This window comes from Monomorium pharaonis, chromosome 11, assembly GCF_013373865.1.
Source record: "Monomorium pharaonis isolate MP-MQ-018 chromosome 11, ASM1337386v2, whole genome shotgun sequence".
NCBI lineage: Eukaryota > Metazoa > Arthropoda > Insecta > Hymenoptera > Formicidae > Monomorium > Monomorium pharaonis.
The window spans coordinates 14929276-14942889 of NC_050477.1; the positions used below are offsets into that span (position 1 = coordinate 14929276).

At 35.7% G+C, this 13614-nt stretch overlaps 2 protein-coding genes across 2 annotated transcripts in view; one reads left to right on the forward strand and one right to left on the reverse strand.

Annotated features, from left to right (window-relative positions):
• Nucleotides 1-1124: 1124 nt before the first annotated feature.
• On the reverse strand, nt 1125-4175 carry LOC105839287 (telomerase Cajal body protein 1). The gene is made up of 5 exons (XM_028191666.2): nt 3024-4175; nt 2223-2731; nt 1788-2020; nt 1438-1671; nt 1125-1348 (listed from the first exon to the last, which is right to left on the reverse strand). Exons 1-5 carry the CDS (start codon nt 3252-3254, stop codon nt 1125-1127), a joined length of 1431 nt encoding a protein of 476 aa, XP_028047467.1. The 5' UTR covers nt 3255-4175.
• Nucleotides 4176-6217: 2042 nt separating this feature from the next.
• The window catches only part of LOC105832649 (integrin alpha-PS2), a 76453-nt gene continuing 69056 nt past the window's right edge, over nt 6218-13614 (forward strand). The window contains 1 exon segment of the mRNA XM_028191764.2: nt 6218-6870. Coding sequence (XP_028047565.2) covers nt 6683-6870 — 188 coding nt within the window. The 5' untranslated portion in view covers nt 6218-6682.

Genomic DNA, 13614 nt, shown 5'->3' on the forward strand with positions numbered 1-13614 from the left:
AGATCAAAAGTATCTCTGAAGAAAACACCGAAAAAACACATTTTTCTATTTAATATAAAAAAATATTTTTATATTAATTTCATATCCATTAATTTTATTTTATTGGTGTTTTTACATAACTTTATATAAACTTAAATTTTTTTTAAAATAAAAGTATACAATATATTTTAAATCTATACAAATGTGTATGTATATACATATATATATATATATATATATATATATATATATATATATACATATATACATATATACATACATACATACATACATACATATATATATATATATATATATATATATATATATATATATATATACATATATATATATATGATTTGTTTCATTCAGTAAGTTGAGATATAAGCATTTACATATTTTTACAATGATTTATGACGCACATGTACATATGTAGACATACAAGATCTACAGTTTAACGCTGATAAATGGCTAAGATAGTGAGATTTTATGGGCAAAATACTCTTGATGGCCTGCCATTCCGATCAAGAGGAGAATAAACATATAACACTTTTTTTTGCTTTGACCGAAATCGAACCTGGGATCTTCGGCGTAACAGACCAACGCGCTATTCACTACACCACGCTCATCTCGCTTTAATTTTTACAATTAAATACTGTAAACAGGCTTACTCGTTTCAGGAGTAGGGGTTAAGGCGCACGTAGAAAGGGACACGTAGAAAAGATATACATTAAAAAGGGTGGACGATATAAGATGTATATCCTTCTCTCTCACACGCGTTTGCGTGTGATTCTTTGTTCATGATTTCTAATTCCAGTCAAACATACGTGGTAAATAAAGGTTCTACAATGCGTTGTCAATGTCTAGTTGCTAAGAATGGCAACTTTATTTACAAAACGTTATTTTCGGTTGAAATAAGCACTGCCAAACTTTCAACTAAACATTTTATTTAGCAACCGCAACGCATTGTGGAGTTCCCTTAAGGATCGGAACTCTCGGCAATTATGAATCGACGGTTTTACAGATATGACATATATATCACAATCACCCATTTCCTCAAGGACTTACAATTCTTTTTATTCCGTTCAATATGCAAACTGTTCATGTTTAAATAAAAAAAGTAATCTAAAACTATGTTATAATTTCTAAGAGACCCACCATAATTTTACACTATTGTCTCTACACTTATTTTCAGTACCACATTGCCTTTGTCCGGAACTAGTTGCTATTATAGGAAAACGTGTGTGCAAACTTACTCCATTTATGGAATCTTTGGATAGCCTTATTTTATATTTTGGGTTCAAATATTCTTCATCATAATTTGTAGTTTCTGGTAATTCCCAAATAGTGACATATCCATCAATACCACCTATAAAATACGTAACATTAATTAAAAAAAAAAAATTATATATATATATATATATTTGCATTATATATTTATTGAATATATTTACTGACCAGAAATTATTTGTTTAGTGTCAGGTGTAATAGCAAACTGTATCCTCTGATTCGTATCCGATTGCCTTCCTTCAAGAGAATAAAGAACATGTCCAGGATTACGAAGGTCCCAACATAGGAATTCAGTATTTTTTCGGACAGCAGAAAATAATTTCATTCCACAGGGGCTAAATTCAATTTGTGTTACACCACTCCCAGTCTTAAAAGTACACAATGGTCCATCTTTGTACAAGCCTTTAAATATAAAAAAAGAAAATAAAAAAATTACATATAGCTATAGACATAATCAAGATAAGTCAGATAGCTTATGTAATAATTTCCTTGTAATATTATTGCTGACAGATACATACCGATACATTTAGAATATGTGCCAAAGGCAACTAGTCCTGGCATGATTGGATTCTCACGAATACACGAGACTAATCCAATCATATTTGGAAAATCCTGTTTAAATTGAATGTCGCTTGTTTGACGTCCAGGACGATCCGTATTAAAAGTTCTCACAGCATTTTTGAAACCACACCATATCTCCTTTCCTGAATCCACAAATTGAACGCTGATAGATGCCTCTACTTCATCAACTCTGGAAAGAGATGTTTTTTTTAGTCCTAGGTCTACTTAGTTTAACAAGAGTTTAATTAACATTGTCCAATAAGAGAATTTATTTTATAATAAACATTCATTTATTGGACATGGTTAGTTAAACTCTGGTTAAATTAGGTTGTAAAATTAGAGCTTACAGTTACGACAATTCGAGTAAATAAGAAAGTAATGTTCTTACTCACTGGTTGTAAGCTCGGTACGTCGCACGTAATTCTCCTGTAAATGCATCCCACAAATGAACAGGACTTTCTCTACTGGTACTGAGAAAACAGCACGTCACAGGTTCCCATGAATTCATAAAGGGATACCAGCAAGTGTCATATACAAGGCCACCTTCTTTGACAGTCAAAGCAGCTGTAAAATTGGTCTGCATGAAATCAGATGGAATCTGGCTGAAGCTCCACAATTCTGCAGGAAGCTCGTAGATGCGTATTCTGAAATCTTCTGATGGTACAAGCAGGCATGTTCCATCTGGAGACCACTGGCAACCTTTTGTAAAATTCTCACACAAGTTTGTAGACTGATATTCCTCAGTAGCTGCACGCAGTAATTTCGGTGACATAGACCAATTATACTTAAAAACACAGATAGAATCTGTTGAATTAGCATCTTCCGAATTCACATTTCTTGGCTCTGTGACATTTGCAGTTTTATTATCTCCCATTTGCTCTGTTAATGTATTGCATGTTACCTATAATTTGAAAATTAATTATTTTACAATTTGCTCAAGTAATATAACAAATTTATCATACAAATAAAGTTTTATCAACTTATTAATTTATTACAAGATAAACTTGCATATATATATGCCTTTGTAGCTAAACTGATATACATTTATATGTATCACTTAAAATATGTGTATTATTTAAAATAGAATAAGAAGTATATTTGAATATTTGAAGTTTGACGAAAGTGAATTGGGAAGTTTTAGTATAGTTTAGTATAGCGACAAAAAAAATAAGCTTATAATCTCTTAAACTTACATATGACTGTGAAAGGATGGGAAAGTCAGCTTTGTTGGACGTTACATTAGAGTCCAAATGAGTTTCTGTATTTTTCGGATCGCAAGAGTTTTCGGGTGGTGTGAATAAATTCAACAGTACTTGATTAGTCTCACTACTTTCGCTTTCTGGATCGTTTTCAACTGTTTCACTATTTAAAGTTTCACAAGGTGTTATCGAAAGTGATTCAACAGCGGTCTCTTCATATTCCATCTCTATTGTAGGCTGCGTAAAAATAGATCTCTCTTACAAAAGTTGTTTCATTTAGATACATGGGAATGTGACACGCATAATTACATGTAGTATTTTCTTTTTTCATCAAATTGTTTCGCGAGTAATGTTGAATTTTGAATCTCGCTGGCGGCTTTAAAGTTAGGTTAATAACTGTGAGAAGGTCAGGTTAAGATAAACACATGTGCATTTTAGTTACGGAATTACACGCTTGGTGCGTTGCGTTCATTTACGAAAGTTTCGTGAGTATCTTTCTTGGGAAGAAAAATTGTCGCTTAATTTTATTTTTTTATTTATAAATTTTAAAGTTCTTTGATGTCGATAAGTATTAGAAACATGATGAATTTGTGATGGTAAAAAAATTATAAACAAAGAATTGAGTTAATTATGATTTAAATACTTTATACTTTATTCATTCATATCGGTAAATATAATTCTTTGCTTCAATTGAAAATAAAAATTATTTTCTGAGACGATTTTAATTTTATAGCAGAGAATTAATAGATTGATTGTAATATAAAAATATACATATATAAATTTAAGCCACACGATTTAACGTTTTGAACAACAAGCCAAGGATTGTTAATATTAAAATGTTTGACTAAATAACTTAAATTATTTTATATTTAATTTCTAAATTGCTATATTGAAAAGTATGAGCAGGAAATAAAAACAGCTAGATTATTTAATTTATGAAAGACAATTTAATATTAAAAAGAGTTTGCGCAGTATCTTCATAATCATAAATTATCAGAAAATGTTAAAATTAAATTTTAAAAAGAGAACTTTCCTTTATTAGCGACGATTTTCTTATGTAAAAAAACTGTATGCATGAAAATATTACAAATTTACAAAATTGAAAAAATTGAAGAGCGTTATACCACATATTTACTAATATTTATAAGAAAAGTTGAAATATTTTAAAAATGTTTGTGTATAAATGTTTTACATATTTTTATGTTTTATATGCATACATGCACACACATACATTGCGATAGGAAAAAAATAGAAAGAAAGAAAAAGTGAGAGTGAGAGAGAGAGAGAGAGAGAGAAATGGAAAGAAATTGATAAAACTTTTATAACTGTTTTATTTTTATTTATCAAAGAAAAAAATCTGTTTAACTTTGTTTTAGATATTTCTATTTACACAAACACACACACACACACACACACACACACACACACACACACACACACACACACACACACACACACACACACACACACACACACACACACACATGTATATATACATTTACCAAAATTGAGTAAGTTGATATTTTTTAAACTAAATGAAATTTAACTTAATGGTAAGTTAATTACAAAATTAATGTAGTTATGTTAAAAAATGCACGAATAAAAAACAGTTTTAATTCAGTTAAAAGTTGCATGCGTTAACATTAAATTGAATTAATTAATCTTTCAATTGCCCACATCTTTGACCATCTTTTAATTGCACACAGTTGCGAATTTGTTATAATTAAAGTGTGTAATATTAAAAATATAAAAGAAGAAAAAAGATTAAAAAGCTATAACAAAAAATAAAACTGATATAAAAAATACAAGAAGTAATAATAATATTGTCAATTTACAGTGGGTTGACATTTTGCAAATTATATTTTACTGCTATTCTACAAATTGTTTTAATTTAAAAAGAACTTTTTGCTTAGATTTTTTAATTAATCTTTTATAATTTTTCCAATTAAACACAAAATTTTTAATTTTGGTACACTTCAAGCACATATGACTTTAAAGAATTTTGTAAAAAAAAGATCAACACTTTTCATACCACGTTTAGGTCCCCAAAATCACATCAATTGTACATAGGCACAAATTCGTACCGATTTCAAAATCAACAGTGATCTGTTCGAAGGATTGACGGATACAGAGAACTTTTAGATATGAAATATATGTGTTTAACCCTTGATTTTCTTTACGGACAAGTGGCAACATTATAAAATTAGTTTTTAAAGTAATTCTATAGTTATAAAAAAAGTACTAGTGTAAATTCGCACCTGTATGCAATTAAAGGATTACAATTTTTTTTGGAAAGCGTTATTTATTAAATTAAAAGCGTTATACATTAAATTAAAATGTATTTTTTTAAATTAGATTCTCAGTAAACACCAAGTAACATGCAATAACATAACACATGTTAATATTACATTTGTATTGTCGAGTGAGAAATTATTACATTAATATTATGTTAATTTGTGCTTATTACGCCATTCTAAACAATAAAACAATTATAACATGCAGATCTTTAAATAAATAATTTTATTTGCAAAGTAAGTTTATATGAAATAACAAAGAAACATTGTTTTTTATTGGGAAATAAAATTTTTTCATTTACACTTTTCCTTACATAGGTAAATTTTTAACTTAGAAAAAAAATTAATAAGTTAGTTTTTATATTTTGAAAATTACTAGCTAAAGTTAAAAGTTAATAATCTTTTAACTAGTTATAATTCAACATATATTTACATAATATATGTAATGTGCGATTTTGAGTCTGTTTTTCGTATTACGCGGTACACGAAACTATACAAACGAATACTCTGAATTTGGCCGTAAATCGCAGTCCGCTTAAGATGGCCTCTAAGTATCGAAATGCACGGCCTACAATAACAGAATTCTATCTTGAATTACGATCGCGCGAGTTACAGATCCTCTTAGGCGTAAAAGAGCGCGCGGTCCTTCACTTCTTTCCTTTTTTCCTCAATTCCGCTCTCGGCGCGCGATGCGCGCGTGATACTAGGCGCGCCGTAAAGAGGAATCGGTTCACGATTGGTAGCGGCGCGGCGCCGACGTCTATCGCGCGGCCGACGACGGCGACGTCGCGACGCACGTCGGCGAAGTAAGCGCGCGGCGCTTCGGCCCCAGCCGGCACACCGCAGTACCGCACCGTGGGTGGGAGTCCCTCTCCGGTCGTCGAGAGCCGCGCGAGTGAGTGAAGACTACCCGAAAGAGTCGTGCACCATTCAGTCTGTCCGCGGGCGTCCGTCAAGCAGACTTCTCCGGCTCTCTTTCTCCCGGCCCTCCCTTCCGGCCCGTATCTACCTCCCTCGCTCGTTCGCCCGTCCCGTTCGCTCTGGTCTCTCGGGGGACCTCGTGGAGGACACATGTCGTCGGCTGGTGGTGCAGCTGCTACCGGCTAACTCGCGTAACTCGCGTGCGCGTTAAGTACGACGAATTCACACGACGTTTTCCGTCAGTGTTGCCGGAACGCTGCCTTTCGTCGGTCGTCATCGTCGCCGTCACCGTCACTCCCTCGTCTCGTTTTCCACGTGTGTGTTGTTACGTCTTTTCGCGCGCGATTGGCTCTCATGTATGAAAGTGACCACTCGACGACGACGCGGTGACGGAGTGCTCGTAGTGTGGCCAGTGACGCGCGCAGATCAGCGGACAGGATGTGGTCGACCGGGCTTCTTCTCCGGAGCCTCCTCTGGGGGCTCGCGATCGTCTGCACGCCGGTCACCCGGCACGTCGCCGACGGCTTCAACGTCGAGACCAAGCACTACGCGGTGTACCGCATGGAGGATAGCTCCATGTTCGGCTTCGCCGTGTCGACGTATCGCGACAAATACGCCCGCGGATGGTGAGTTTCCTTTTTCTTGTATCTCTCTCTCTCTCTTTTTTTTTTCCTTCGCCGTGTCCTATGTCTGTGAGAAACAAGGTGAAATAGTAATAAGTCGAAATCAGTGCTCTCGGTCAAAAAGGTGTTTTGAACCTTCGTCGCGCTAAACGCGTTTTAGGTATGCAGCTATTTGCGGCAGCTATTTGGGTGGCAGATATAAACGACAGTGAAGATTAGTTCCGCTCGCGCAACCACCCAGATAGGAAAGCACGCAGAAAAGAAGCATTATTTTTAATTTTGTAGTATGCAATACATTGTGGCATAATTGGAAGATCTAATTTTAATTTGTGTAACATTTGTGTAGAGCAACGGCATTGATCATATTCTACACAAAATAATTGTACACGGTCAAAATATTCTACACAAATATGTTGTACACAAAAAATTCTACGTGAAAAAACTGTGCACAAGAATTATCCTTGAATTAAAAATTACACACGAATATATTGTGCGTAGAAAAACTGTGTAGTGGAGAGTTTTTCTACACGCAATATATTCGTATGTAATGTTTAATTCAAAGATAATTCTTGTGCACAGTTTTTCCACGTACAATTTTTTTGTGTACGATATATTTGTGTAGAATATGATCAGTTCCAGAGCAACTTAAAAAAAAAATTGATGTTACAAATGCAATAAATGCTTGCATAATTGTACTATTTTTATCTTAACGCAATTATTGCTGCACATATTTTAAAAAATAATTTTGCAATTATACAAATTGTTGTAAAAAGGAAAATGTTGTAGCATAAAATTGTACAATTCAGACATTCTTAAATAAAAAAATTTTCAGTATATACAAAGAAATTTTTTAAGTAGCATGCATGAAATAATAATACATCATTTCAATATCACTTGTAAATATTTGATAAACAATTCAATTAAATTAATTATTTCTCCAAAATTTACGAATTATAATTGTAATTATAATTACAATTTCTTCGCCAATGATATGCTTTCTGCTTCTGCAAAGTTTCTGCTTTTCGCAATAATTGTTGCAAAAGTTTCCTGTCTGAATATTGATTGTTAATGCGTCATGGGACGAATCTTGATTGTTCGTCACCCTTTAATAAAGATGTGTCGCGTAATCCGATGACACACGGAGTGTTGTCCTGGAAGAAGAAGCACTACATTGCCGTATCTGTTGTGTGTACACTATGTCAATAATCATATCGCTAAATAATCATGTGTCTCTTAGATTCCACTAGAATGTATTAAATTGCACGAAACGCAAAATTACGCGGAAAAATTATAATGCGGACAATGGAAAAGTAAAATTAGCTTCACTTATCGAAATTACACAGAAAAAGAATAGTTTTAATAACTATTTAAATAATTTTTATTGAATTGAGAAGAAAAAATATTCGACATATATAGCGCATATGTATATTTAGTGCTCTTTAAATGACTGTTACACAATATTGAAATAAAAATATAATATTTGCCTGAATTTAAGATTGTCCTGTTAAAAAATGTTATGTTCCTGCTTGTATAGGCAATAATTGTTGAATTGATACTAATTTGTTTTACTCTTTGTACATTTTTGACATAAAATTTTTAGATAAATAAATTCTGCACACAGATTGCGAGTTAAAATTAAACACCTTTCCTAAACGGGCGAATTTTTAACTCGTTATAGCCAAGTGTTTGAGTCATCGCTTGATTACACATGCATACGATTGACTCACTCGACTGTCGCGAAATAGGAAATATTGGACGTTTTAAATTATCCGTGACTCGTCTTGAATTTTACGTTTGGGCTGGGATGAAATATCACTTTGCGACAGCATCCTACCTTTTTTTTCAGAAATGTACTCATTTTACGGCAGACAAATGTTTTTATTTATCTGTAAACCGCAAATGTTAAAAGTCCTCGCGGTTAAAAACTTTCGCGTCCCTAACGAGAGAGAGAGATTCTTAACGACGATTTCGAACGCTCTTACGTTTCTCGTTACGAAACAAATGTCGTCAGTCGTGCAACGCGTTGCAAGTCGGAACGCGCTGGAAGAGAGTCCACCCCCTCGAGATATCGTCCGGCGGGATAAGGGCTCTCATCTCGTGTTTCATCTTGTGGGTCTTAATAACGAGCGATAATCCACCGTCCGTCATCCCGATAAGCATGCACGCTCCGGGGAACGCTCGCGGCCGCAACCCCCGGAGAACGACGGAGAAGGACCCCCGCGCGAACGGACGAGCGTGCTCGTTCGTTCTCGAATTTCGTGACTCACGCTCGCGATGGGCCACGAATAAACGTTTCTGTCCTCCCCCCTCCCCCGACTCCCGCACGTCGTCGTTCGTCAACGGGGCCGGGGCCGTCGACGATTATAAATAATATCGGCGAAATGGGGAAACGCGGCTAATAGCGCCCGCCGCCCGCATTACCGCGTCGTCCAGATACACGTGGGGAAATCAACGTTGATGCCAATAGCGACACAATGGAACGCGTTGCGTCCCGGAGGGGATGGGGGGAAGGTCGGCCCGCGCTATTCGCGAGCGATTAGCGATCAACCGTGAAATGGGCACGCTTACGTTCCCACAATGCGATACTCATCGGTGATGGAAAAAGTAATTTCCAAAGGGAAATCTAACGCTATTAAGATTTCAACGTGATCACATGGATATAGAGAATGGACAGAATAAATAGGCGACGCCTATAGGAAATGTAGTACTTATTTCATTAATAAAAGGTTGATCCATTATTTGTCTTTAGTGTAGATTATATTTTTGTCTGGGATAAGATCACGCAGTGCTTTGTGTATAATTAAATAGTCGTCATTGTCATATCACATTTTTCTAGTAGAATCTTTAAAAAAATTTTTGAAAATGTTTGAAAAACATTCTAGAAGAATATATGTTGTTTACCCTGCTGTTTTTTTAGAACTACAGAAAAAATTAGTATCGATTTAACAATCACTATCTTATGTACACTGAAAAAAAAGTAATATATTTAATTAGATATGTTATTGCGGGCTGCCAATTACAGATATACTCAATACAATAATATATGCTATTGCAGTATCAACATTGTACTTGCATTAATAGCAAATATTATTGTATTTTATGTAGTTGGCAGCCCACAATCACATATGTTATTGGCTATATTACATTTTTTTCTGTGTATAAACAAGAATATCAAATGTTGTTAAAGAGCTTAATAATCATACATTTTAGTAAAATATTTCTATTTTAATATCATAATAGTCATCTATAAAGAGCACAATATATGTGATTGTTTAGATAATAATAATAATATTATATTGATTCTATACAAATTTTCATTTTTGACTTAATGATACTGTTTAATTTAATATTTTTTCCTTCAATGAAAATTATTGTTGAACAATGAGAATATATTCTCTTGACGAAATTATACAAAATTTTTTAATGTAAGCAAGTTACATCTGTTCAAGATTATCAAATTCTTTAAAGAAGATTTTATATTCTTGCTTCTATGTGAGATAAATGATTGTAGATTGCTTTGAAATTAATTTTCTTCTGTATATTCTTTTTCTGTGTATTCGTGAGACTATTTTTTTCTGTGTATTCTATTCAATGACTCGATGATATTTAAAGTCAGAAAATTACGTTTTAAAGAATTGCAAACAATTTTAGAATATAGTGTGAGAATTTTTTCCTCCAATTACTTACATAATTAATTGAAAGATGTTCCATCAGAATAGAACAACATTACATTAACGGCCATGAAAACATTGTATGACCTTATTCTAAAAGTCTGTATTAAAGACAAATGATAGAGTAAGCTCTTATTAATAAAAAAAAGTAATGTATTTTATGGGTGTTTGAGTTGCAATACCTCATTCTCATGCAATATGCTTAAAAGGATTGTTTCTGATTTATTTCTCTCAATATTAATTTTAATCTCGGTTTCTATAACTTACCCCTTATCTTTTTCCAATTCTCAGAACTAGAGAAAGATAAAAAGCAAATCAGAGAGAGGTTAAAATTAATATAACTTTGCTAGACATGAATATGACAGGGATAAGAAAAGAATTATTTTACACTAAAATGCTACTTGACAAATGACGAAACGCCATCACGTTGGCGACAATAAGGAGGGGGAAAGCCGCGCAGGAAGTCCGGATTACACGCGAACGAGGCCTTATGGGAGGTTTCTCTCCTGGCCGCTTATATTTAGGCCAGCTCGCGGTGCGAGCTTTACGAGCGCGCGAAGCGCGCTCGTTAATTCCGCCGTTCACGGTGATTAAAGCGTCCGATCGCCATCAAACCCCGGAATAGAACACGGGAGGCCAGCGGCATTTGCGCGCCTACCTCACTCGATCATTCAACGCGATCGATTCTTGTCGCATGCGTTCGCCCGCTCGCGCGGTTATTCGATATCGCGAGTTTTTAACCGTCGGGATCTAAAATTACGAGCGTCTTTGCAGAAACGGAGCGCGAGTGAGGTCCGTAATTGGATCGCGACAGATTTGAGCCTTGTGTCGCTCGTAACTGAGGACTCTTCTCTTTTCCTTGTGCTTTTTACGAATTAGTGTCACCAGATGCACCGTGGATCTATGTAGGTTAAATGTGGCCAGGCGTCTCGCTTTTTCGAGATGACCGTTCCGCTGTCCCGCCAACCGTTCCAATTTAACAAATATCTTTCAATTTAAACATTACAAAAATTTACTTTAATTTAAATTGCCAAGAATTCTATAAGAGATGCGCGAATTCGAATCAAACTGTCAAGGATTCGCACACTTCTAACTTAAATTGAAACTAATTTTGCTTAAAAATTGGGATACTTATTCGGGATAAAAGTTTCAATTGGTTTCTCTCGATTTGGTCGAATGCTTGATTCGCACTTTTAAATTCCACGCACTTATCCTCTTTAACATGCGTTTGTTCCATTTTGATTTAGAAAACATCCCGTCACATTAAAATCTGGGTGCGACGATCTGACGAAGTACGAAGTCCATTCGTCCGTGAGATACTTGGTGATGCAGGACGTGATGTTGGGTCACCGATACGACTGCGCGTCGCGTAGGTGGTGGCTCGTCACACCCGCACCGCTCCGATTAATATCTTTGTAATCTGCGCGTTCGATCTGTTACGATCCGCTGGGTGACGTCGTCCTTTCCACGGACTTCCTCGATGACCTGACCGAGCGGTCGGCTCGAAGAAACGTGCCTTGCTTCGGCAACGGATGCATCTTAATATCCGTTTCTTTCTTCGATCGTCGAGAAGGATATACGAACGGAGGACTCAGATAGGGAGACATGCAAAAAAATGTAGCATTATTTTGGTTTTAAAATCTATTGTGTTGTAATTGTAAATCTAATTTGAAAAATCATTAATTCTAAATTTAATTTACGTATAACATGTAGTGGTCTTGAAAAAAAATTGAAGTTAAAAATAAATGCTTGCGTAATTGTAAATAATATAACGGGGAATCATCTTAGCACAATTGTTGTTGAATATATTTCAGAAAATAATTTTGCAGTTATCGTTACAAATTGTTACAAAACACAAGAAAAACGTTACAGCACGAAATTGTACAATTATTGTTCAAGCACTAAAATGATGTTCCGTCTCGTCAACACAACTGGCTAAAATTCTTCGCTCGAAAAAAATTCTCGAGTGACAAAGAGCGGGATACATCTTTGTCACTTGAGAAGGACTCAGAAATAGAGTTAGAAACGTTATGATTTTTTGAAAAGGATTTTAGTCAGTTATGCTGACAAGACAAGACATCATTCTATTACCGACAATAATCACTGGCGACAATATTATTCAAGCATTTCCAAATGAGAATTCTACAAAAGAAGTAGCATGCACTATTATAATATAATTAAATATATAAATAGTTGATAAATAAATTGAATAAATTATTAGTCCAAGATTTTAAAAATTATTATGATCGCAAAAAATTTCCTATCTGGGGGGTAAGCGCGCGAACTCGGAGAGAAACCTTAATTGTTTCGGATGGAAAGACCGAATATCGAGATCCCGACCTCCCGTCGCTGTCCCATGCATATACGATTGGGAGCAGCGAGGAGCGCATCCGAATGGCGTCTGACGCCATCACCTAATAATCTACGAGCGCACTAAAGCACGCACAATGTGCCATTACCGCCGGCGCGGATAATCTCCCCCATATATCTACCCGGTCGTACATACATACGCTCGCGTGGAATCCCGCGGTCTCGTTTACCATTCACGGAAGAAAAAAATGTAATGCGATTACAATCGGCGCGCCGCGCCGTGTTATAATGTAAATCTCCCGGGAAATTGCAGCTCGGACGTGCGTGCGGATCCGCGTAAAGAAGTCGCCTTAATCCTCCTTATCGCAATCAGCAATAATTTTTTTTTTTATTACGCATCCTTATTCCCACGGAAATGGAGGACTCTCCTCGAAAATCGCTCGCTGATTTATCGGCGCTTAAATTTAATATGCCCGCGCAATCGCCTCTCGCTCGGCCGGGCCGCACGAGGGAAGCCCGCCGAGAAGTAAGGTGTATAAATGTCAGCGGTATAGCAGAACACGTATTGTGTGATTCATTGCGCGCGATCGCATCGACGATCGTGTCTTTAAGAGGCGAATTCAGTCACGACCGCGCGCGCAGCACGGTAAGAGGAACAAATCACCGCGGGATCGAAGTCACGCGCTTCTAGCGTCGTCGTCTTCTACCGGTGACTGCTCGTCCATTTTCCCGAATTTGCCGGTCGTCTACGCGGAAACCGAGCCGG